Here is a 25,808-nt window from a genome sequence, read left to right as displayed (position 1 = left end):
TTCTGGAGTTTTTTCTTTCCTTTTTTCTTGACTCTTCCAACAACAATCAGTACCTATTTGAGTTGCTGTTATGAAGAATATTTCCTTTGTGAGTTCATCAAAGTTGGACTCTGAGTCCCCAATGGGTGTTGTATTTCACATTCCATGTCATCTAAAGCTTTTTGGACATTATTGTTTTCTTTCTAATCACGGGATCCCCAGAACTGGATTGGATGTGAGTGTCCTATTTTCACAGCTGGCTCAGTAGAGGCCTAGGCCTGCAATTAAATTAATTGTGTCAGAATCCAAATACCAGTTCCCAGAGCTTTGTGTGGTTTGATTTTATGCCGTCTCGTTTTCTAATGTTTCATTTTTTTCAACTTACAGGCCATGCTTCCCCGTACAGGGTCAAGGCAGCTTATAGCAATAGATTAAATCAACAATGAACATTCTCACACACACCTTGGTACCATTGAGCTCCAGCAAGGGGAATAAAACACTAGCATTTGAAAGTATAATCTCCATATATTCATCGTTCACACCATGACTAGATGAAATAAAAAGAAGAGTTTGGATTTATACCCCACCTTTCTCTCCTGAAAGGATTCTCAAAGCGAATTACAAACTCCTTCCTTTCCTCTCCCTGCAACAGACACCTTGTGAGATAGTGGGGCTGAGAGAATTTCCAAGGTCACCCAGCAGGCTTCATGTGTGGGAGCAGAGAAATAAATCCACTTCCCTAGATAGTAGTCCACCAGTCATGTGGAGGAATGGGGAATCAAACCCAGTTCTCCAGATAAGAGTCCCCTGCTCCTAACCATTATACCACGCTGGCTGGGAAGGAAGGGGGAAAGGAGGCCAGCTAGTTAGATACCGTTGCTGTTCTCAATGTGCAGTGTAATTTTCCCGGGGTTTCATGCCCATTGCATACATTCTCATCCCCTTGTGCTTGTTTTCTTGTCTTAATGTCTGCATGTAGGCCTTCTAAGGAGTTTTAGCAGTGCTGGCCTTTTATGCCCCTGATGCCGTACTGTGATTTTTCTTTTCTGTCATCTAATGCTGGTTATAAGCTTTTGTGGTGGCGCCAGGTGAAGGATAGGAACCTAAAAATCAGTTCACTAGAGAACATTTGCTCCATGACCCTTTGTAAATGAAAGTTATTCAACAGCAAAACTAGCTTGTACCAGGTTGGTTCAGGCTGTAAACACTGTTATACCTTGTGCTCCATCTTTGCAGGTATGAATGCTGCTGTCCGAGCTGTGACTCGCATGGGACTATATGTTGGAGCGAAAGTATTCCTGATCTATGAGGTTCAATTTTCTTTTCCTCCTTTGAAATTCATTTCTTCTTGATATATTGATTATTGATATAGTGTTGTCTTAAAAACTGTTGTACTCCTCCAGGGAGATTTTTGAGAGTGGTAAGACTTAAATTGGATCCTGATTTGGATCCTACTGTACCATGCATTTCGTTTACATACAGCCAGAGAAGATCTCACCTCCCTCCTTCACTCCCAAGAGCTACAATCCTGTCTGAAATGCCGCTAGTTAAATATCTACGTAAAATCCAATATACATTAACCAGACTTGATTCCTGGATTCTTGGTGGTAGATGGAGGGTGCAGTGTGAGCTTGCTTATGTTGTGTTTTATGCACCTATGTCCTATGTCAATGCATGGAATGTGATGGTGTTAATAGGTGGGTTGAGTATACAAGGTGAGTGGGCAAAGGAGGTGCAATCTCATGTAGGGAGAATAGAGTTTGAACCAGGCCTAGGCCTTATTGAGATGCTGATAAAGCATCAGGCTGTTCATCTGGAGGTCTGTTCTTACACTCTGTTTCACATAAAGATGTTCATTCAGCCAGTTGACGTGCAGCTGTTAAGAAAATTGTATGCTTCTGCATTAGAATATAGTCCCGAACGAATATGAGAATTATAATTCATTTTTCGCAATGCCTTTTTCAAAACCATATTCTGTGCATTATTGACCACGGTACTTTGATACAAGAGCATTTATGCCAAAATGTATCTTGACTTTCAAACAGATGGGGAGAGCAGTGCTAAGTAGGCAGTAGCACCAGGCGGAGCATTCTACAACAAAGAAGGTCTGTCATGCTTTTTTCTGTGGCAGAGGAATATATAATCTATTAACACCCTTATGTGAAACAGAATATAGAAACTGCTACAACAGGGATGGGTAATTGAGAGGCAGTGTAGTACAGTGGTTAGCATGTCAGTCTAGGACTGTGGTGGCGAACCTATGGCACTCCAGATGTTCATGAACTACAATTCCCATCAGCCCCTGCCAATTGGCCATGCTGTCAGGGGCTGATGGGAATTGTAGTCCATGAACATCTGGAGTGCCATAGGTTCGCCACCACTGGTCTAGGATCTGGGAGACTGACTGTGCCATGGAAGCTTGAAGTTTGCTAGGTGACTTGGGCCTCATCCTAACTTACCTCAGAAGGTGGTTGTGAGGATAAAATGGAAGTCAAGAGGACGATGTAAGCTGCTTCAAATTCCTTTTGGGGAGATGTAGGGTATAAATGAAGTGAAGAAAGAAATGTGGGGGGGGGATTCACAATCTAGAATTCAAAATTCTTCAACTTTACTGGAAGCAGATGTAGTAGACTTCTTTCTGACTTGAGAGGTGAGATTAGAGAACAGTTTAGGGGCTCAGGGGAGCTGCTTCTAGTATAGATATGCATGGGTTTGGGAAGGAAATAAGGTATGCATATGAACCTAGTGGGCCATCTGGATCCTGGTTGAAATTTTTTAAAGCGCTCTTCTCATATAATCCATTACGACTAGGAACTATATCGGAAGGCACATTCCACAAATAGCCAGAATAGTTATTCAGTAAACTGGCTCTTGGAATGTAACAGTTCAACCAATGATCACAGCACAGGGAACTTGCCAGATGAAGCAGTTTGTTTTATACAACCTAAATCATGACAGTACTAGCAAATTCCGCTAAAGGCCATGGGGCAAGAGAAAGAATGGGGGAGAATATAGTGATCAAGTTAGAACCAAATATTATTGCAAATTACACTTACATGGGAATCTGTCTGCTATTTATTTTATTTTTACTTATATTTATAGCCCTCCTTCCCCCTGCATAGAAGGGCTGAGGGTGGGTAACGTGAATTTTAAAACACACTAAATAAATTCATGGATTAAAGCTAAATTAAAATAGTAGACTAGATAACACCAAAAAAGCAGCAATATGCAGGTTCTAATAGTACTTCCGGCTGAGATACAGCAGCAAGTTCAGGCACTGGGAGCATGTGCACACTGCTAATTGGGGTGGTATGTAGTTGGCTAAAAAAACTTGATGGTCTAATAGCACATAGTGTGGGAGAGGAGACCCACAAGGTTCTGTTACCAGACAGACTCATGGTGGGTGGGGGAGGCCTGTTTTCTTAGGGCAGCAGTTCTGCCTATCCTGCCAGCCTTAGAGGTGGCCTAGCAATGCAGTGCCAGGATGGATGCCATCTCTGCATTGGCTCTGTGTTACCAATAAGAACAGAAACCTTTTTGGGCAAGATCCTCTGCCAGCATTTACTTGCAAATAGCAGCGTCACCTTTTCCTGAAGCAATTCAGAAAAGACAAAGCCTCTAGCCTGGGAAAGCCAGTTCCCACTTCGACCATGACACACCTGTCTCAGTAAAACCAAGAGTATGCTAACTAATTTCATCAATGTTCCTGTCAGCTTTGTCTTGTTCTAAACATTGATCTCATCTTCTCATTTCCTGACTAACCTCTAAAATGACACCTTCATCTCCACTGGCATTATCCCAAAGCTGTCATGACATCAATTCCACCACAAAATCTAATCATTTCCAGGCACTCCCTGGGCTTAGACCATTAAGCCAAGTGCCCACCTTTTGTCCCCCTTGTGGAGGACAAGAGCTGCCTTTGTCCTGGGAAGATCAGGTCTCTTAGCATGGCTAGAAGGCCCAATTTTCCCAATAAATTAGCTGTCCACCCTGCAGTCAGTGCCCAGTGTTTTCTGGACTAACCCCTGGTTCAGTTGTACTGTGCACCATCTGCTTTCGCTCTGTCTCGTTGGAGCTCAGTGTGGGCATTGAACTCTGCTTTTCTGGACTGCTTCTTCAGGATAAGGAAATTATCACGTCATTCCCTGAAGCCCTGACCTATTCCAGACCATTACCCTCAATTGTATCTATATTAGGACTGTGTGATTTCTTGTGGAAACTACCTCCGTAAATGCTGGTGGAAAAGATCTCGTAATGATACCCAGCATCTTTCTATGCAAGGTCTGCTCTCACTAATTCCCCACATTAAGATAAACAGACTCCAGCATTTTGGGTAAGAGTCCAGGCTGACCAATAAATTTGCTGTATACCATTGCTTCCCTCAGCTGTGTGCCTGACTGAACGGCTCCACCTTACAGGCTGGACAACAAAACTAGATGGTTTAAAACTTTGACCTCCTAAGACAGAGCATTATACCAGGGGAAACCCTGTCCCTAGTTGAGGACAGCCGAGTAACCTATGTAAAAATTACTGTAATATAGGAGCATACTATGCATTACAAGCACTAGTGCTGAGTAAACAGTACCATTAACAAAGTATAACCACCATATAATATCAGTAATACAATCCATCAAAAGCAAAAGTCCATTAACAAAGGAAACTTTCATAGGAATATCTCAGGAGTGGCACTTCTGAGTTGAACAGGTACTAGATCCGTGAAAATGCCTCTTGTCTCCTAACTTCAGACTGAGAATCTACCATAAACCCTGTTCATATTGGAAATGTGCCCTGCAGGCATCTCTTTAACTGAGGCAAAACCCTTCAATGTAAATTGTTTAGATCCAAATGACGGGTTACTGTATTGCTGATCTATTCCATCTGTATAGTTTTCTTTATCAGCTTCTTCCAGTTCAGCAAGACTTTCAAGAGATCCTGTTACAGCATTGTAAAAATTTCTCTTATCAGCCATAAACATCAAATGCCACAATGTATAGTCATCTTTATGATGTTCTTGTATTTGTTTTTATAATGTACGTTGTGTTTCTATAACGATGTTCTTATATACACCTGAAAACTGCCTGTGATAAATCCAGAGAAAGGAGATAGTGGGAATACAGAAAGGAAAATGTTTTGGAGAGCCACAAAGTTCACACTCAGAATCTCCAGGGTTCAGTTCTTGGCAGCTCAAGTTGAAGGATCTCATGCATCAAATGCTGGGAACGAGGTTGCATCTGGTCGTCTGAGATTCATAGGGCAGTGCAGGAAAGTGGGATTCTTGGTTCAGTCATTGTCTGTCTCCTAACCTTTTATATAATCACTTTTCAGATGGAGAGGAGTATTTTGAATGGACTTTGTGGTATTCCTTGTGCAGGGTATTAATTGTAGTGGAAGATGCTTAGTGTAATGGGATCTTCACCATGCTGCCTTTTTTCTTTGCAGGGGTATGAAGGGCTGGTGGAAGGAGGAGAGAATATCAAGCAGGCAAACTGGCTGAGCGTGTCCAACATCATTCAGTTGGTAAGGTTTGGATAATGGCTCTTCCCAATTCCTTGTTGTATCTGACCAATAGGACTCATGCTTTCTTTCTAAGTTCACCCACCCTGTTTCCCCGAATATAAGACATCCCCTAAAAATAAGAAATAGTAGAGATTTTGCTGAAGTGCGAAATGTAAGGCATCCCCCGAAAGTATGACATAGCAAAGTTTTTGTTTGGAAGCATGCCCGACGAACAGAACACAGAAAAATAAGACATCCCCTGAAAATAAGACATAGCACATCTTTGGGAGCAAACATTAATATAAGACACTGTCTTATATTTGGGGAAACACGGTATATCCCCTCTGACCATCTTAATTTTCTGAGTGGTTTGGATTTGAAAGGCATTTTTTATTCTGGATGATGATTTGTTAGTTTTAGTGTTATATAACACTGTCCCATTTTCTCAAATAAAAGTAGATGTGACTGACTGGTCAGCAGTACCAAGATGGGATTTTATTTATTCATTTATGTTCTTTACAGTCTGCTTTTTTCTCTGAGGCTCAAGGTAGATTACACAGTGTAAGTCAACAACAGTAAACAGGATGGGACGGTTGGTAAACAATGCAGTGGATTTTGGACTGCAGAAATCTCAAAACAGCTGAAACAAAGCATAAGTATTAGCATTACATGTTAAGCGATGCAGAAATTATGTAGGAGGATCACACAGCAATAGACAGTATGCACTGCACACAGTGGTGCAGTCTGCAGCCTCTTTCCCTTTACCAAAGCATCTTTCTGAACCATATTGTTTCAGTACTTTCCTGTTAGCTGTCAGAGAATAGTTTTGGGCTTCCACCCTACCACATCCACGGTGATGTGCTTTCTTCGTAGCCCACAAAAAGAGATTCCTACATTGGGCTAAGAAGCTATATCCTTCTTAACTCAGTGGCCTCAATGAACTTAGAAGGGCGTGCCTCCACTTGATTGCTTTGTTAATGGGGGTCGTGAATGGGGTCACAGTGTTTGCCTCATGCAACAGCAGCTCTCACTGCTGCAGGATACCATTGTCTTTAACTCACAAGGTGCCCAAAGGAGGACAGGAAAGATTGCCCTCGATCTATTTAGCTATGTGAAGCCCCATCTGAACATAACAGCACTGTTTACCCTCACTCTAGCATGTTGTCAGTAAAAGAACAATACTGCAACAGTGGTGCTCTGCAGCAGTAACAAGAATAATCACCACCAGTATTGCAAACAGGGAGAGGCTTTTGTGGAAACATTGCATCCTACAGAAGGCATCCCTTTGAGTAAAAAACTTTGTTTTCTCGACCTTGCCATTTTCTGAAAAAGATGGTCTTCAAGCCCTTGTTGGTCTTTGCATTAGAGCTGGCATGAGTGTTTAAGCAAGACAAATTCTACCAGTTGTCTTCCCACCCACTCTTTCTTACAGAGAACATAAAACACGTTGCCCATGGGATCTGGCAAGTAGAAGGGTTTAGTGTCCTTGCTTTGTGGGTCGACTTGTTAGTCTCTGACTGACTAAAGCGGCACCAATTGTGGCCTAGTGAGGGGCAAAGGCCGCAATTAATATGCTTGTGGTCCATCAGAGGTAATAAGAGTGTGCACTATTCAAACACTATTCATCCCAACAATAGGCCTGGGAAAAACTCCTCTCATTAGGAGAAAACTTGTCTGAGTTCAGTTTATTCCATGCAGTCTGTTTACAAGCGCCTTTGTGTTTTCCCCCTACTTCTTAGAGCCTTACCCAATCTGACTGCTGTGTCTCCTTTCCCTCAGGTAACAGTTTGGTGCTGCATGGCCCAGTGGGAGCACCCTTTCCTGCCTCTGTCCCTTCTTGTCTGTGTGATGTTGTTGTTGGACAGCTGCTCCTTCTCACAGAGATGAGCTTGAGCAGTGTGCTGCGTGCAGGGCTTTGTCCTACCCGCCCAAGTTCCTAGAACTTGCATAGAAAGAGAAGAGGAAGGAGAGCAGCTGTGCCAGTTTCCTGAGTGCCTTTGCATCTTCTTAACAGGTTATGACAGGCAGTCCCCTGCTAACATGAGCTAACAGCATGTTCTCCCTCCCCAGAGCCTCTCATTGCATTTCACTTTGAATCACCAGTAACACAAGCGACTTACAACCATCCCTTTCGTGTTTCTTAGCCTCTCTTGCTTTCTTTGTCCAGACTGACACTTCCCAGTAACCGTTCAAAGTTTTAGTTCTACTAATGTACATACTTTTTGTTAATCCCGTGGCTGTCGTCCTTTTCCTTCACAGATGGGACAGCAATATTCTCTGTCATTTTCGAGAACCATGTTTATCAACACTGTAAGGTGTCAAATGGCACAGACCATTAAAAGAAGGGTGTGGCTTAGAGTAAACCAGAAGATGTCTCTGTACCAGGATAAGACAGGTTGCATCAAACTCTACAGTTGGGGTCAGCCTGTGTCCCTCTACCTTCAAGACACTTTTGAAAGGAGATCTTGGTCTGGTAGGGAGGCCAGCTACCTAGTGAAACAGGAAGGACATCTTGCACTAGCAATTTGCAGAGCTGTCTATGCAATTTAGACACTGCCTAAATATTGCTGCAAAGAATCTCTGAAGGCAATAGCACCGGCAGCTTGGTTGCTGGAGAAAAAGGGTACCTTCTATTCATTGCTTATTTGGTTTAATCAGTGTAATCCCATGCTTTGGACTAGGGGCTGCTCTTCGTGCACACTAATATTGCTGCCCGATTGCTACAGCAATAAGAGTCCTGCACTCTTTCTGGACTTGCCCAGCATGGCTCTGCTGCAGCTAGAAAGTGGAACAACTTTGTTATCATTGAATCTGGGGTTACTAAAATCTTTCTTCTCCAGCAGCCCTTAGTAAGAAGTGCTCATGTTGATTTCCTAATGAAACTCCCATTGTTTGTTTGCAGGGTGGCACCATCATTGGCAGTGCCCGCTGCAAAGCTTTCACCACCCGGGAGGGCCGCCTCAAGGCTGCTCACAATCTAGTACAGCATGGTATCACCAACTTATGTGTCATTGGCGGAGATGGCAGCCTGACTGGTGCAAACATCTTTCGCACGGAGTGGGGTGAACTGTTAGAGGAGCTAGTCAGTGAAGGTATATTTGCTTTTTAATTCTGAAGGACTGCATCTTCCTGGAATGTTCAGCCCATCTACTTCACACCCTATGGACACCTTCGGAAGTGAGAGAGGGGCATCCAGAGAATGGGCTTTTTAGTAGCGGCACCTTGGTTATGTAAAGCCCTTCCCTTTGAGGCTTGCCTGGTGCCTGTGCTGCTTTCTTTTAGGTGTCAGGCCCAAACATTTCTGTTTTCGCAGGCTTTTAAAGGGATTGATCTTTTGACACTGGAAACTGGTATTTTAAGTGGTCAGTGATTTGTTTATATGGTTTATGATTTTATGTAGGGCTGAGTTTTAATGCTGGATTTTAACTAATGTCTTTTAATTATTTTGATTTTGAAAGCCACCTCTTGCAGGTTCCTGGAAAGAGGGCACAAAAATGTTCTAAACAAATATTCATATATTACTTTTCTCCCTTAAGGGAGTCAAAGCAGCTTACAGCAGTGCAGTATAAATGAACCAATAAGCCAACTAAACAGCCAACTTTGTATTGTCGAAGGTTTTCATGGTCGCATTCAACTGGTTGTTGTGGGTTTTCCGGGCTGTGTGGCTGTGGTTTGGTAGATCTTGTTCCTAACGTTTCGCCTGCATCTGAGGCTGGCATCTTCAGAGGTGCATCACAGAGGGAAATCTGTTACACACTGTGATACACCTCTGAAGATGCCAGCCACAGATGCAGGTGAAAAGTTAGGAACAAGATCTGCCAGACCATGGCCACGGAACCCCAGAAAACACACAACAACCAGCCAACTATGTCTTCGGCCAATCCTGGTTTCCTTACTGGCTTATCTAAAGGCTCATGTTATGAGCCAGACAAGAGCCTGATGGGTTGCCCTGGAAGTCTGTGGAAGTTGAAGTTTTCATAGAGGATAATATCCATGCCTCCTCCATGGCCAACTTGTGTGGTTGGTGGAGGATTGCATAACCAGTGGTGCTAGATGAGACAGACACACCACATTGGGGTTTTTTTCATCCATGTCTCTGTAATGAAATTCAGGTCAATTTCCTTTTCCTGTAACATCTCATACAGTTGTGCAGTTTTGTGCTTAGCTTACTGATCTAGGTTTACAAAGTGTGATTGTACAGGTGGAGGAAACAGGGTCCCTTGCCTCATCAACACTTAATTTGTTCTCTCTCTCTCTTTCTCTTAGGGAAGATCACTGATGAGGTGGCTAAGACATATTGCCATTTAAACATTGTGGGTCTGGTGGGGTCCATTGACAATGACTTCTGTGGTACAGATATGACCATTGGCACTGACTCTGCACTGCACCGTATCATGGAGGTGATTGATGCTATCACTACCACTGCCCAGAGGTGAGTTCTTGATTTTTGTCTTTCATTTTTCTCAAGGATGCACCATGTCTTAGACTAACTCAGAAGAACTCCTACATACAGTTCAATAGCATTGCTCCCAAGCATGGCTAGTCATGTTGAAATGGTTTCGGGCCTATTGGTGTCCGACAAAGCAATTTTTTTCTTACTTTTAAAGCAATTGCTTTGTTGCAGGCAATTCTGGTGGCTTCATCCAAGGTGGCACCTCTGTGGTTTAAATGTCAAATTTCCTTAATCACTCACACAGTAATAGGTTGGTGAGAAAATGTAACCACACACAGACACACACACACAAATCTTTGTCAACAGAATGCTGTGGCAGAGGCTTATCTGGTGAACCAGATGTGTTCCCGCTCTCCTGCATTCCTGCTTGGACTAGTCACAGTTCTTTGAAACTCTCTCCCCACCTACCTCACAAGGTGTCTGTTGTGGGGAGAGGAAGGGAAAGGAGCTTGTAAGCCACCTTGAATCACCTTACAAGAGAGAAAGGTGGGATATAAATCCAAACCTCCTCCTCTTCCTCCTCCTCCTCCTCCTCCTCTTCTTCTTCTACTACTACAACTACTACTGAAGGTGTCAACGTTTATTTATTTATTATTTCCCCCAAAGGTCCTAAGCAGGGCCCTGCTGACTTTTATTCTTGGTTGCGTGTCCCCAAAACCCACTGGGTTGCCCAGGGTAGGCCACCATTGCTGTAGGCAGCTCCTACTCTTTCCCCAAGTAGCTGTATACTCTCCATGGACATGAGTGCACTGTCCTGATGTTTTCAGGAGCAAGGGGGACAAGCAAGGCAGTATTCCAGTCTGCCCTCTTCTGCTGCCGGGCAAAATGTGAGTGAGGAAAGTTCAGTTCATCTGGCTAAGACCTAACTTTCTGATTTGAGTCCAGTAGCACCTTAGAGAGACCAACAAGATACCTGGTGAAAAGAGCCTTGACTCTCAAATGCTTAGACCCTGAAATCTTATTCTCTTCTCCTCCATTTGTGTGATGTATTTATTTGTTTATTTGCAGCCACCAGAGAACCTTTGTGTTGGAAGTGATGGGCAGGCACTGTGGGTAAGAAAAGAGCTCTGTTTTGCCTGGTTGGTTAAATTAAGGGAAGCTAGTAATTTTTCAGGTAGCAGATTACACACAGATTGGTGTGTGCCATTTGAGCTGCATCCCCAGCTCCGGGACTCCTGGGCTACTTTGCCTCCTTGGAGTTAATTCTTTCACCTCAGTTGATTCTCTAGGCTGCCATTCATGTGCTGATCCTTGCTTGCTGTTCCAGGTACCTTGCACTAGTTTCAGCTTTGGCTTCTGGTGCCGACTGGCTTTTCATCCCTGAATCACCTCCTGAGGATGGCTGGGAGGATTCCATGTGTGAGAGGCTTGGTGAGGTGAGCTAGCATGGCCAGTCATTTGACAAAATGAATTGTGCCATCTCTTCTCAAACATACTAAGAAAAAGTAGTGAGAATGTTCCGCTTTAGTCTTTTCTGCAAAGAGACATCTGGCTACAAACCTCCATTACAGTTACTTTTCCAGGTGTCTTAGCAGGACGAAGCCTTTTCTGTCTTCCTGTACTATGCACCAACTCAAAACTGGTTTCAGAGGCTGCCTTCCCGTTTAGAAGAAGTATCTGTTCTGCTAATTCTCTTCTCCAAAACCTTCATTTTGTGTAACTTTTGCAGTGCATGAATGCAGGTGGTGCTGGGTAGTGAATGCTAGTCAACAGAAGCGAAGATGTGACAAGACCTGTTAGAGAACTGGTTGTCACAGTTGTAGAGCATCCTCAGCTGGGTTCAGGCATCCTTTTGCCTCCACTGAGAAGTTCCTGCAAAGTGGAACAGGGAGAAGACACAGAAGATCTAACTCAGAGCATCAGTATTAGGACAACAAGAGAACTTAAGGCAGGGCAGCCTTTTCTCACCTTCCTGATGTGAACATCAGTCACTGACATTCGTACTCTTATTTGGACAGGCACGGAGCAGAGGATCCCGGCTAAATATTATCATCATTGCTGAGGGCGCTATTGACTGGACTGGGAAAGCTATCACCTCTAATTACGTCAAGGATGTAAGTGAGGAAATCAATGGGAGGGAGCCAGAATGACAGCAGTACTTAGCAATGCATAGATCTTTGAAAACAAACAATCACGGCAGGCTTTTCTGTGAAACTCCGCTTGCCTTTCTTCAGACTTTGGTTTCACCCAGGGTTTAAAGTGGCCATTGTCATCTTTTACTGTAGATACTTGGGGTTTGGTGCTCTTCTCACTTTACTATGGGAAAGGTAATCTGACCATGAATAAAATAAAACTCTTTTTGGTTCCTCTTTCTGATTAGCTGGTTGTGAAGCGTCTTGGCTTCGACACACGTGTGACAGTACTGGGCCACGTCCAGCGCGGTGGGACCCCCTCAGCATTTGATCGAGTTTTGGTAGGTGTGTTTTTCCCCTATACATGAGCAACTCATGAAGTTGGTCCTAATCTGACACTCTAACCACACTCTCAGTGGAGCTCCTGAGGGATAGGGAACCCTGAAGAACAGCATGAGAGAGATCTGCAGTGGGAAGGGAGAATTGGTGAAAAATGCCAGTTTAGTATATATCCAATCCAATGTGTGAATGTCTGGGTAAAATTCTTGCTTTCAGGGCTGGTTTTACCACTACCCTTTTTAATACTCCTGTTTCTGGGAGTTTTTGTCTCCTGTGTCTCCTAGGGAGAACTTTTCCAAGTATCACTTGAAAAGTGTTTCTTCATGATGACTGCTGTTTTCCAGATTAGGAGATGTTTTGTAGACTGGATATTATCCATGAAGTAATAGAGTGCAGACTGTAATCCCTTGTTAATGCCATGATAATCCCTGGTATCTAAGTGTAGGAGATGAAGTATGATTTCCAATGCTTGGAGAGGCAAGGGATCTAACACCAAAGGGATACTATGCTACAGAACTGTAGCACACAGCCCAAATTTGCATATGACCCCGGCTACAAGATAGGCAGTGCTGAGTTCTCACAATAATGAGCCAGTTCCCTCACGTGAAATGCATTGTGTGCCTCCCAGAGCAGCAAAATGGGTATGGAAGCTGTGATGGCCTTACTGGAAGCAACACCAGACACTCCAGCCTGCGTTGTGAGCCTCTCTGGGAACCAGTCGGTGCGTCTACCCCTAATGGAATGTGTGCAAGTGGTAAGTATGCCATTGAAGCCCAGGTGTGCTGAGGGAGGAGGGTTATTGCCTGAATCTGGGGCATTAAAGACTATTTTATATACAGTTCAGAAGGCAGGGAGATTGACTCAGGATGGTGCTAATAAGCAATTAATCTGGTATTACCTTGGCAGCTGTGGAAGTGTGGGCTACATTGAGGAGAGGGAACTGGGCAAAATCATACCTGCTTTTCAACAGGTGGAGTTATACTCACCATCTTACTGTAGATACCTCACCCCACTCTGTCACTGGTACATGGCATTCTGTCATGGAAAATTTATTTTACCTGTACAGTTTCTGTATGTATTCCAGACATTTTCTTCTGGTTCCTGACACAATCTAATTGAATTAAATTTTATTCACCAAAGCTTTTCAGGCGTTCCCTGGTCAGTTGAATAGAAAACATGCTGGTATTCCTCTTTGTAGTTTATTATAACTTCATAATTGGGGGAATTTGGGTGTGAGATTTTGAGCAGCGGTTTCCAAATTCCTGAATGGAAGGGATAAGCTAGTGCTATCCAGATAGCAGTCTGGCTTGCACAAAAGGACTCCCTGGGCTGTGCTATGTTAGGGGGAGGAGAAGGCTATGTTTCTTAGGCTCACACCTACATCTGCTGAGAGGAAGAATTTAATGAAGTGAATGCAGTATATCTCTGGAAGTCTTTCCAATCCATGAGCTTCCCTGCTGTCCTCTTCTCCCCTCCCCTCCACAGTGGTAACTATTGTTTTTTATTGGCCTTAGGCAGGAGAGGCATGGCTGAATATCATTACAACCAAAGATTAATTCAAGTAACTGTCCCTTAGGCCCTTTCCGCACGGGCGCAAGCGGGGGTGCATCGGCATAAACAATGCCAACACACACCCCCGGGACCGTTTGCACGGACAGTCCCAGTAGGGGTGCAGGCGGCTGCGCAGCCTTCACATAGGCTGCGCTGTCCCTGAATGCCGTACCTTGTCTCCTGGCTTCCGGCGCGTCACAGAGGCCAGGGGACACCCCCCGCAGGCTGGAGCGGCGCCTCTGGAGTCACAGGCCAGGGGGTGTGTCCCCTGACCTCTGCAATGCGCCGCCTTCCAGCCGCTGGCATTCGCATGGCAGCAGTTGGAAGACACTGCTTCTGAAAAACCTTGCTCAGGGAGCGAGGTTCAGAAGCAGCGTCTTCACACCACTTGGGGGTGGCGAGGCTGGCGCTGCTGCGAACCCCTCCCCAGGGACGGCATTTTTGTTGTCCCTGGAGCGCTCTATTCCGCTTGTGTGGAAAGAGCCTAAGTTTTCATTCTAGTTTCTTTTTGTAAGAACCTGGCTCATAATCTTCTCCTTTACAGACCAAGGATGTCCAGAAAGCAATGGATGAGAAAAGGTTTGATGAAGCAATCCAGCTCAGAGGGAGGTAAGAGACTTATCTCTAATCTCAAAGGAAATTGCATTTCTGTTGTCTGTTTATATTATGAGCCCTTCGGCTCTTTAAAAAAAATCCTAAAAAGTCAGAGCCACCTCTATGCTTGTAGCAAGCGTTTCCTATTTATTATTGAATATGTCTTATTGAATATGTCTTATTTAAGACGTATTTAGCCCATCTTTTCTGTGAAAGACTCATTAGCTAGAACACTAACTTAACTTGCTTCTTGTTTCTTTGATGCTATTTTCTTCACATTTGCTAATTTATGAGTCTAATTTGAGTACTGGACATTACTAGCTTTTGATATGTAACATGTAATGCTCTGTATTTTTGATGCTAATGTTGTACAACCATCTGCTTTTACTTTGTGCCCATAGAAAAGCCTTTACATAAGTGCATTCAATGTGTTCTTTTCAATGGGCATCATGTATAGCTGGAGGAAGCCTCTGGATGTTAGTGGCACTGTGCTGATTTTCACCTTCTGTTGGCCAGCCCTGTTTATTGTTATCAAAAATATCAGTGGGATATCTATTGCCCTTTCATGATCCTTTCTGATTGCATCCGTCATGACCTTCCTCTATGCCTGGATACTCCTGAGCAACACAAGAGACATGAGCTCATTTAAAAATCAGATATATTGTCTGATATTGTTCATTCATTGATCCTGAATCTCACAAATGTTCCAGATTGTGAGCACTCAGTTTTCTTTCTGTTTTAAACCACTGATGGTGCAATTCTGGAGAAAGTATCTTCTAGCTTGGCAAGTCTTCATAGATTCTTAGAGCTGTTGTGTCCTAGTCTAGATTGAAGAAGAATATTTTCTTTGAAATGATGTTGTATCATGGCTAAGAGTCAGGAAGCAGCCAGCTCAGACTCCATTTCTGCCATGAACTCATCAGGTGGAATTAGGCAAGCTGTTCTCAGCCTGTATCTGCAATATGGCAACAGTGATACTCATTTATCCTACTGGATGGTCCTAGGAATTACAGTTGGATAATGGATGTAAAGTACTTTGAACACTTGAACATGCGATGCAAATGCGAAGTAGTATTGGTACATTTATCAAATTAGAAACAAGCTGTTGTATTGGACTTGTACTGTCATATCTTAATTATACCCCTGCTTCCTGAGAAGTGACCTACAGCAGATGGGAATACATCCCGTGAGGTGCAGCCGCAGCCATCTTCTCGTAGGTGGCTTGTTTTAGCGGCTTGTTGGTTTTGTGTTGCTGACTTACTATTTTACTTGTAAGTCTTCTCAGGCAGGATTCTGGTGAGGCCACATAGAAATCTTTTAAATAAATAACGTGCATGTTGGAAAGTCTTTTTGCCTTAGCTGAAATACATGGGACTTTCCCCAGTAAATCAGCACTTCTGGCTTCCATGAAAAAAAGCTGATTAAAGATTCTCAATAAGTGTTGCATTTTACTCTGTCAATCCGGGCTAGAAAAGCTTTACATTTCATATTGATTTAGACCAGGGGTAGGGAACCTGCGGCTCTCCAGATGTTCAGGAACTACAATTCCCATCAGCCTCTGTCAGCATGGCCAATTGGCCATGCTGGTAGGGGCTGATGGGAATTGTAGTTCCTGAACATCTGGAGAGCCGCAGGTTCCCTACCCCTGATTTAGACGGATTTAGATGGTTAAACTCCCTTTCTGGAGTCTGCCTCACTCCAACTCTCCCCAGAGAAAAAAATAAAGCCCCTGACAAAATGGAAGGAAACTCTGTGAGAGAGTTTTGGCTTTGAAAAACTCAGACAACACACAGACACTCACCCCTTGGTGTAGGCAATAAATAACAGGAAAAATAGACTGGAACTCTTTTTGGTAATGTGAAACAGAATTTGTAAAGTTTATTTGGCTAGAATCGAAGGCTTCTCAGTTGACTTGAGGAGGTTTTAAATGCTTGTTAGATTACAGAGAAAGTAAAACTTCTATTTCTTGGAGAGGTTATTCAGTCAAGTTACACTAAAGTTTTTCTTGTTTGGTCACACGCAGGTGGGCCACTATACTCCTTCTCTTAAAGAGGTTCTGGTTCTTAAGCTTCATCATCATACACACAAGTTCTCAGATTTGCTTCCAGCTTTCTCTCGCAGAGGTTTCAGCTTTTAGTTGTTACACTGCACACAGACCACTAGATTTTTTCTCTGTTCCACACCCTTTCCAGATGCCTCACATAAACAATTCCAAGTCTTAAGACTGGAAGGACTCTGGCTTAACACTCGCCACCTTCCCTTTCAGTCCCCTGTTAAGGTCTAACTGCCCCCTTTATGGACTGGTCTTCTCCTGACTGGGCTTTGAACTGAGGTTGGACAGACACTAGTCTGGACCTGAGCGGCGGATTCACCTTTCACCAAGCCCAGGGCTTTCCCTCACACTCTTTCAAGCCTTCTCAGCCTGAATAGAGCAGTCTGACTTCTTGTCAGAACGCACAAGCAGCAACAGATCTCTCTTCCTGATCTGCACTCAGCTTTCTGGATCTTAGTCCAAGAGCGAATCAAGACAAAAGAACCCACAGCACTCTTGCTGCCTCCTTTTCTTCCCCCTGGCAATTTCCTTCAGCCAATCAGGACTGAGCAGGACTTAACTATTTCAGGGCAGTCTCTCCCTGGAAACCACTTCCCAAATATGGGTATTTGTCACATCTGCATCACTGGGTCTCTTTGAAGTCCAGCATTAAGAAATAAAAGGGGTACTCCATCTCAGACTAGAGTGAGGAGAGGGTATGGACTGTGGGATGCCAAGAGTAAAGAAGAGGCAATGTAACAGTGGTTTTGTTTTACAGGAGCTTTGAAAACAACTGGAACATTTACAAGTTACTTGCGCACCAGAAACCAGAACAGAAAAAGGTGAGGAGACAAGCATTCAAGGGGAAGGGCAGTCTTTTCCGACAATGTGAGTAGGAGAGGTCCCCCCACACAAAGCAAGCATGAATAAATCCATTTAAATTCATTGGAGTTGGTGTGTGCCTAAACGTATGTAGAGTTTCAACACATATGTGCATGTACACAAAAACAGAAAAACCCACAAAGCAATCTTAAAGCAGGTCCTGAAGATGTGTAATGTATGCCGTGTTTCAAAGTATGTCAGCAAAACTGCACTTGTATTGTGTGTTCGGGAACCAACAAACAGAGCGGGAAAACGAAGCAACTTATTTTTCCGCATGGAATCGTTGTATAACTAGTAGTCATGCTGCATATCCAAACAAAGGTTTTCAGGCAGATTGTGAAGGAAAGTGATGTCTCTTCTTATTTCAGACTGTCTCTTTCTTGACTTCCCCATCAGAAGTTTTGTATTTATTTGCAGAAGAGCAAAGAGTTTCCCTCTGTGCTAGGAAAGCACCTTTTCTGCTCAGGTCACACAAAGGACTGCAGAAGCAATCAGTGTGGGTCCTGCAGAAACTTCTATCAGCTGTAATCTGTGTTGTGCCCCAAAGATGTAGTCAGTTTTGTAATGCCCAAAAAGCTCAGGAGGTTGGGAGCACTTCTTGAGGAAGACCTTAAACTGCTAGTGCAGAGTGGATCTGTCATGGAACTTGTGATGGAATTGTGCTGTAGATCTAGCAGCATCACACATACATGTTAAAAGGGTCTTTGATCTCCAAATGGGGAAACCAAAAGGCTTTGGGTAAATTTCCATGGCTTTTTGGTTTCCCCATTCAGAGATCAAAGACCCTTTTAACATGTATGTGTGATGCGGCTAGATCTACAGCACAATTTCATCACAGAACTACTCTGTTTTATACAGTAAGAAACAGGTTGGTGTGGACAGGGACTTGGGGAACTGCAGCTGTAATGTGGTCAGCCCTTTGTCAAAGATGGCTGTGTGAGAGAGGGAAAGAAGGAAGGGAGCCTTCAGCTAGTGCTGGCTGTTGACATCTCGCTTAGTATTCCTCAAAGGTCTTATCTGAAGCAAAACAGCATTACACACAGATATATTTCAGACCCCTCCCCTTATACCGCTTTTTCTTTAGCAGAGCTTCCTCATAAAGGCTCCATCTAGAACACTGAGAATATCAGATCCCTTTTGCAATGATTCATTTATATCTTTCGCCTGACTTCTTCCTATCTTTTCCTTCTTGGACAGAGCAATTTCAACATCGCCATCCTCAACGTGGGAGCCCCGGCAGCAGGCATGAATGCAGCAGTCCGCTCTGCTGTGCGTGTTGGGATTTGCCAGGGCCATATGACATTTGTGGTGAACGATGGCTTTGAAGGCTTGAGCAAGGGACAGGTGAGTTTCTGATCAGAGGGATGAATCTTTCCTCCTCCAGGGAGCACCAGTCATGTTTTTGTTTCTTTGTAACTTGAGTGTGTGCAAGCAAGCCTTATGTGTATGGTTCATACTGTGAACAACTCAATAGGAATTACACTGAAAAGGCTTCAGCAATTGCTGTCTACTTTCACATGAAATCTTGTTATAAGTATAATACATGTCCAAAACGACAAACATTACAAAAGTACCACAAGATATCTGAAAAACAGATCCTAATAACACAAATAAAAATCTTGTGCAGTAGAAAATATCCACTAAGCTAACCGGAACCCGGATGTGCCCTGGTCTCAAACAAGCTTCAAGTCTAGTGGAACCTATTAATATAATAAATCAGAAAACCATGAAGTCAGATGTAATGCGTACAAGACTTCATTTGAAAGTAGACAGCAATTGCTGCAAGCCCTTTTCAGTGTAATTTCTATTGAATTGTACTGTGTGCACTGATCCCCACTTAATTCTGAAAGAACCAGTGTGATATCACACTTAGGCCCTTTCCGCACAGCAGAAAGGGCACTGCTCCACCGGCAGAAAATATGCCAGTGGAGGGGAGGGGGCCGTTCGCACGGGAGCGTGCGAGCGGCCCCCACAGAGACCAGCACAGAAGAGGCGGCTCCTCTTCTGCGTCCCCACCCCACTCACCTCATACTCCAATGTCGGTCTGGAAGACTGCAGAGACCCGCCCATGCTGCCCTCCGACCTCCAGGGGCAGCATGGGCGGGTCTCAGCAGTCCTCCAGACCGACGCTGGAGGACGAGGTGAGGGGGGGGGGAGACAGGAAAGCGATGGGAAGGCGGTGCTTTCCAAAAACCTCCCTTGGGAAGGGAGGTGGAAAGTGGCGCCTTCATGCCGCTTCCTCGCGGACCGCGATATGACCTGGGCGCTGCTGTGTTTCGCAGCGCCAGCGCTGCCTGTGTGCAAACGTACGCCCAGTGGATCCGAAGTGTTTTTCCGTCCCTGGGCCACTGTTTTTGGCCCCGTGCGGAAAGGGCCTTAGAGTCATGGACTAAGATCTGGGAGACACGCAAAGATGTGAATCTCTATTGAAAACAGTTAAGTGGAAGCTGAAAAAAAAAAGTTAGGTGACCAGACCTAAAGAGAAGACCTGTCAGCAGCAGAAACTCCGGCTCTCTGCAACAGATTTGTTGTTGTGAAGGAAAAAATGGAGGACAGGAAAATGATGTGGGCCACTTTGGGTCATTGTTGTGGAGAAAGGTGGCATATGAATTAAGTAAATAAATGAACTGGCACCAGTCAGGAAGGCCTTGGAATTTCAACTTAGACTATAGGGCGGGGAGGAGGAGTTGCTAGTTGGGCAACCAGTTATCATCACAATCTCTCCTTACAGAATAGCATTGTCTTCACCATCTGAGTTTGGTAGAAGGTCTGGTATGGGGGTGTAATCCAGCTGGGCACAACTGAGCAAATCACAAGGGGACCTAATTAATGTTTTCTTCTCATAGATCCGAGAAGTGGGATGGCACGATGTGGCAGGCTGGTTAGGCCGTGGTGGGTCCATGCTGGGGACCAAGCGGTGAGTGACACCAGGGACTGGAGGGGAAAGTTCTTTGTAGGCCATTGCAAAGCTGGACACTACAGGTCAGATTGCAACTGAGGCTGTCCTTAAAATTCCAAAATGAGTGGCTCACCTAGTCCCCCACAGACCTGAGACAGGATTGATTGAACCTAAACTTGAGCCCTTTGCTGTCTGCTTCCTTGAAAGTGATTTAAATTAAAAAGGAAAGTTGACAATTTCTTTTGTTTCTTTATTTTATTGTTCAGCTGTTCTTAAGGTTAATGCTTGTCTTGTATCAGCCTTCCTGTAGTGGAAATTCCTTGTTTATGCAGAACTGTTTCCTGTATGATCGCTTCCAAAACATTGCCTGTCCAACTGCTTTCCACTGACCCACTTTTTGCTCTTCTAGTCCTGTTCCTGTAAAGATTAATTCCATTTCACAACCACAATCACTTTCTCTCCAGGACATTTCTACCCGTGCAATTTTATCTTTGCAGTCTAGTGCCATTTTTTCCCTATTATTCAAAAACTAAACTTAAAACAACACGTTTATCTTATTTTTTCAGTTGTCTGAGTTGGAAAGATCGCTGAAGTGTTAGGACAGCCTGCATGCTGCTGTGATATCTTTCCAGTGTCCTTTATTTTTCATAGTTCCTGGACTTTGGATGTTTTGCTTTTCTTTCTTTCTAACAAAAAAAAATCTTTTATCTGGCTTCCTGTGTCATCTGACAATGTAAAATAGACTTGTTTGGTGAGATCTCTTTCTCACGTGCCCCTCTCTGACTTCATTGCCACCAAGTTTTCATCCCCCAGTCCAAGGGAATCTTCCCCTCTGAGTACTTCGAGTCCCATGTGTGGCTGATCCAGGAGCTCTGGGTGCTGCTGTGCCCAATCACTTTGTACCATTGCAAGGGCACATATTGCTCGATCAAATACAGACTGAAAAACTGAGGCAGGAAAACTCGCAGTTGATTCACATATAACATCTTTCCCCCTTCCCTGCAGAGACCTTGCTTGAGGTATTCAATTTGCCAAACTGTGCTTTCAGAGGGATTTCTAGAATGTGCAGACCTGTAGGTTGCCAGCCAGCATCTTAACTGAACTGATCTCCTTATTTAAGCAGTCTCCTCCTTTTACTTAGCTGTACAGATAAGGACCCTTCCCACTACTTTGTGAACTAACAGGCTGAGTTCCATTTCACTGAGCGCTTATTCATTAAATTTAGTGCTCTCTTCCAAAACCACCAGGCAATCTGAATTATATTCGCCAGTGTTTAGCTGGGTTGAACAGGGAGCAAGTGGGTACAACAAAATTTTGGCCTGCTGAGCTCCCTTGCACTCAGGAATTTTCCTTTTTTCTTTGGTGCCATTTGTTCTGCAGGGTGTAATACAAAGAGCACATTATGCCTGTGTGATTCTTGCTGTTGTCCTTATGTGAGAGTCTGCCCCCTCTTGGCAAAGAACACATTCTTCCAAAGCCTGAACATAGTGCATGTGCCCCTTTTTGCCTCACTGTTTTCTGGGAAAGGGAAAATAGATCTAAGGCACCACATTAAATTGGGATACAAAACTTTAGTTGCTCTTTCTGCTTGCTTCATGGAATAAGCAGCTCCTTTCTTTTGTTTAGAGGCCATTTCATAGAATAGCAAGCTCTGTAACACAAAGATATGAATGCAATCTAAATTTTCAAACTGCCTGTTTTCTTCTTCTTTGTCAGAACTCTCCCAAAGACATGCATGGAAAAGATTGTAGACACCATCCGGAAATTTAACATCCAGGCACTGCTGGTCGTTGGTGGATTTGAGGTGTGAAGAAACTCATTGGGCTATTTTGGTTCAGAAAGCTAAGCTAGGCATGTTCGCCCTTGGACCAGGTATGAGCTTACCATTTCCAAGGCCAGGATAGATGCACAGTGGTGAGAAATCTTTTCTTCATGGTCCATATGGCTCAATAATGTCTCCAGTGACCTGTCTATGTTACTTCATCCAGTGCCGTTTGCTGTTGAGCAACTGCAGCCCCTAGCTGTAGGGAAAGTATTCTGGTAGGGAAAGATGTTGGCATCATTTGCCCAACCCCAAAGACTACGCGTTAATTAAAGGCAGGTAGATACCTCGCAGCTCAGGTAGATACTAGACCGAAATTCTTAGTAGCAACAGGAAGGCACCAAAAGAGTAAATTGCTTCTTTACTCTTGTGTATCTGATTCAGTTGTCCCTTGCAGGCCTATGAAGGAGTATTACAACTGGTGGAGGCGCGTGGACAGTATGACGAGCTTTGCATTATCATGTGTGTGATCCCAGCTACCATCAGTAACAATGTGCCTGGGACAGATTTCAGCCTGGGATCAGATACGGCTGTCAATGCTGCCATGGAGGTGAGCCAGAAATTCCTGATCATCTCACGCTTTCTGGGACCTAGAGCATCTTTCTTGTGCTGATGTCTTTTCTTCCATGTGTCTGTGACTTGGGAAGGGAGGCAGGGGTTGGAACAGGCGATGGGAGAAGGAATAATACAGAACGTAACTACTCCGTCTTCTCTCAGAGCACTAGAAAACCCATCCCAATAATCCCATTTGATTCTGAATGTTCAGCATGATGCTTGGTCCAGGCGAATAAACATTCCATTCCATTCTCTTCTTCCCTGCCTGTATAGAGCTGTGACCGCATCAAGCAATCTGCTTCTGGCACGAAACGGCGGGTGTTCATTGTGGAGACTATGGGGGGTTACTGTGGCTACTTGTCAACAGTGACTGGCATTGCAGTTGGAGCCGACGCTGCCTATGTGTACGAAGAACCTTTCACCATCCATGACTTAAAGGTATGTTGGTGGCAAAACCTGTGCATGAGCTGTGAGCTCAGCAAAGTGCTGGTTTTGCATGATGAGGTGGCACAAAGGATGGTATTTCTGTACTGGTGAAAGTTATGAAGGAGACCATGGGAAGGAGACCATGGGAAGGAGACCATGGGAAGGAACTTGCATCCTGCAGAGGAAAAAATGGTGCCAGCAGAAAGAATTTTGCTAACTAGAAATAGATGTCTGCTAGGAATCACTGACTCTTCATTGATTTGTCCATTTTGTATGTCAGCCTTGCTTGCATAGGGTCTCAAAATATTTGGAAAAGGTGGATTACATAAGGTGCTTTTTGTGAAAAATGCTGTGGTTCCTCAAAGTACTCTGAATGTCTCCTGCATGCAAGGGAGCTCAACAGGTCAGTTGGTAGTAACTTCCATCATGAAATCTTCTTACAAAGCCAATTAAAAGCAAAGCAAAAGAAATGCTATGTCCTTCTCATTCCCCCATACTGTGTGGCCCATCTTTTTTCCAAATCCCAAGATGATGGAAGTCTAGGAAACCAAAATAGAAGACAGGATATGGAAGGGTGAAATAAAAGGAATTCCCTGTAAACAAATGCTAGCACATGAAGTATGTCCATACATAGAGATAATTCACAATCTCACTGTCTTTTTGTTGGTTATTTTGCTGTGCTTTTGGTCAATTCTAACGTTGTCCCGTGGGAGCACAGCACTTGAATTCTTATCCAGTTTTATTTTCTCTATAGCTGACAAGCAAAGTTTCTTTCTCCTTTCCCCTGCAAAGTTATGCTGTTGTCATGTAGCAACTAAAAGCTGGTCCTATGAAAGCTGTTGTTCTCTTTCCAGGCAAATGTTGAACACTTGACTGACAAAATGAAAACGGACATTCAGAGAGGCCTAGTTCTGCGGTGAGTGGCTATGCTTCAGTTATGGTGGAAGACATTAACCTTTAGTGTAATCTGAGAGTGTCACAGCACAAGGTTCAGTGTGCGGTTCTGAAATTAGGGTGCAGGCAACTGTTTAAAGAAGCCTGAAAGATAGATGATGAGGACTGCAAGAAGCCTTGCAATTATTCTAAATATGGATTCAGAGGAAAACTTATTTTATTCAAAATGTTAAAGAACTGAGGGAATGACCTTTGCACTCAGCAGCCAACAAGGGAGCCCAGAATGCTGTGCAAGGCTTGTGAGGAGGTGTGGTCTGACAGCACACAGGGGGGCATCGCCTGCTGGGTCACAAGGCTGGAGAGATATAAATTATTTTAAAAGAAAAAAGGAAAAAAAGAAAAAAGGAATTCAGTAGCTTGACAACCCCCCTCTCAACCCCATTTTTAAAGAACTGATTTTCAATGGCAGTTAACATTCCTTGCTCCTGGGGCATATTTAGTCCTCCTCAGGTTGTTTGAGTGTTTCTCCCTTTTTAGCAGATTTTCAGAAAATGTGTTTCCTGTATCTCTGAAGAGTTTCTTATGTTGGGATTCTTGCCATGTTTTTAGCTGGTTGGCTAATGTTATGTAAGTTAGTATGATGAGGATCAGACACTTGACAGAGTGATTTTAACATTGATAGTTTTAAAAATTATTATTGGCCTCACTGATTTGCACTGTAATCATATAGATATTTCTATAAGGTATGGAATTAAAATTTAAAATAAAATAATATTCACAACAGGTTTTTTTTATAAAAACTCTGCTGATCCAGGCCCTGGAGTCCTTCCAAGGCTTGCGTCTCTAAAGCAGGGCTGAAAAAGTCATTCAGGACAAATGAAGGTCTTGCAACCTAGAAATCTCTCAAACACTGAAAAGAGATAGCTCATTCTAAAATGTGATGCAGTTCGATTTGGTTTCCTGCCAAGCTTAAGAAGAAGAAGAAGAGTTTGGATTTATATCCCACCTTTCTCTCCTGTGAGGAGACTCTCAAAGGGGCTCTCCCCACAACAGACATCTTGTGAGGTAGGTGGGGCTGAGAGAGTTCTGAAGAACTGTGCCTAGCCCAAGGTCACCCAGCAGGAATGTAGGAGTGCAGAAACACATCTGGTTCACCAGACAAGCCTCCGCCACTCAGGTGGAGGAGTGGGGAATCAAACTTGGTTCGCCAGATTAGAATCCACCTGCTCTTAACCACTACACTACACTGGCTCTTAAGCATCTGTGTTCTGTTTGGCTCTTCAGTGACAGGCGTAAAACAGTGCCAGTGATGGTTTTCCTGGTGTTTGTGTTTAACTGTGTTTACATTGTCAACAATCCAGGAACGAGGATGGCGTGGTTCAGGGATACCCTGCTTCGTCCCTGGTGAATGCCAGGTCCGCCCATCGCCCGGGATTTTCTCGAGGGCGCTACCAAGTGAACCCTGGCAGTAATCACCGAGACCTGGAGTGCGTGAGGGTGAGACCATCGCCTTGGGTGAGACCACGCCACCAGGTTGTGATTACCTCCACCTGTCGCTTGAATGCAGGGGCGGCCCGGTGACAATGTTGATCCGGAATTCCGTTCCCTTCAGAGACAGTCCCCGTCGAGGAGATCCCTGCGGCATGGAGTGTGTCGGCCTGGAGTGAGTTGGCCTTGGAGAGGTTGGCTGTCCTACTGGTGTACCCGGCCGCCTAAGCACCGGGGGACAGCAGCCTACTGCGACTGCTGGAGGTGGTGGCCGGACTGGGCGTTGAGGTTTCCCAGGCTTGTGTCCTGGGTGACTTCAAAAGCAT

At 44.1% G+C, this 25,808-nt stretch overlaps 1 protein-coding gene across 1 annotated transcript in view; it reads left to right on the top strand.

Moving 5' to 3' along the window:
• PFKL (phosphofructokinase, liver type) overlaps positions 1–25,808 on the top strand; it is a 43,591-nt gene that overhangs the window by 9,412 nt on the left and 8,371 nt on the right. The window contains exons 2-18 of the mRNA XM_048505923.1: positions 1,216–1,289; positions 5,419–5,496; positions 8,378–8,567; positions 9,742–9,907; positions 10,937–10,981; positions 11,196–11,304; positions 11,887–11,982; positions 12,249–12,341; positions 12,968–13,093; positions 14,435–14,499; positions 17,295–17,358; positions 18,596–18,742; positions 20,245–20,315; positions 22,014–22,101; positions 22,517–22,669; positions 22,948–23,112; positions 23,955–24,016. Coding sequence (XP_048361880.1) covers positions 1,216–1,289; positions 5,419–5,496; positions 8,378–8,567; positions 9,742–9,907; positions 10,937–10,981; positions 11,196–11,304; positions 11,887–11,982; positions 12,249–12,341; positions 12,968–13,093; positions 14,435–14,499; positions 17,295–17,358; positions 18,596–18,742; positions 20,245–20,315; positions 22,014–22,101; positions 22,517–22,669; positions 22,948–23,112; positions 23,955–24,016 — 1,792 coding nt within the window. The remainder of the gene's footprint in view (positions 1–1,215; positions 1,290–5,418; positions 5,497–8,377; positions 8,568–9,741; positions 9,908–10,936; positions 10,982–11,195; positions 11,305–11,886; positions 11,983–12,248; positions 12,342–12,967; positions 13,094–14,434; positions 14,500–17,294; positions 17,359–18,595; positions 18,743–20,244; positions 20,316–22,013; positions 22,102–22,516; positions 22,670–22,947; positions 23,113–23,954; positions 24,017–25,808) is intronic.

Source organism: Sphaerodactylus townsendi, linkage group LG08, assembly GCF_021028975.2.
Source record: "Sphaerodactylus townsendi isolate TG3544 linkage group LG08, MPM_Stown_v2.3, whole genome shotgun sequence".
Lineage (NCBI taxonomy): Eukaryota > Metazoa > Chordata > Lepidosauria > Squamata > Sphaerodactylidae > Sphaerodactylus > Sphaerodactylus townsendi.
Note: the sequence above shows the minus strand (reverse complement) of the source record. Positions and strands in the feature narration are given on the sequence as shown.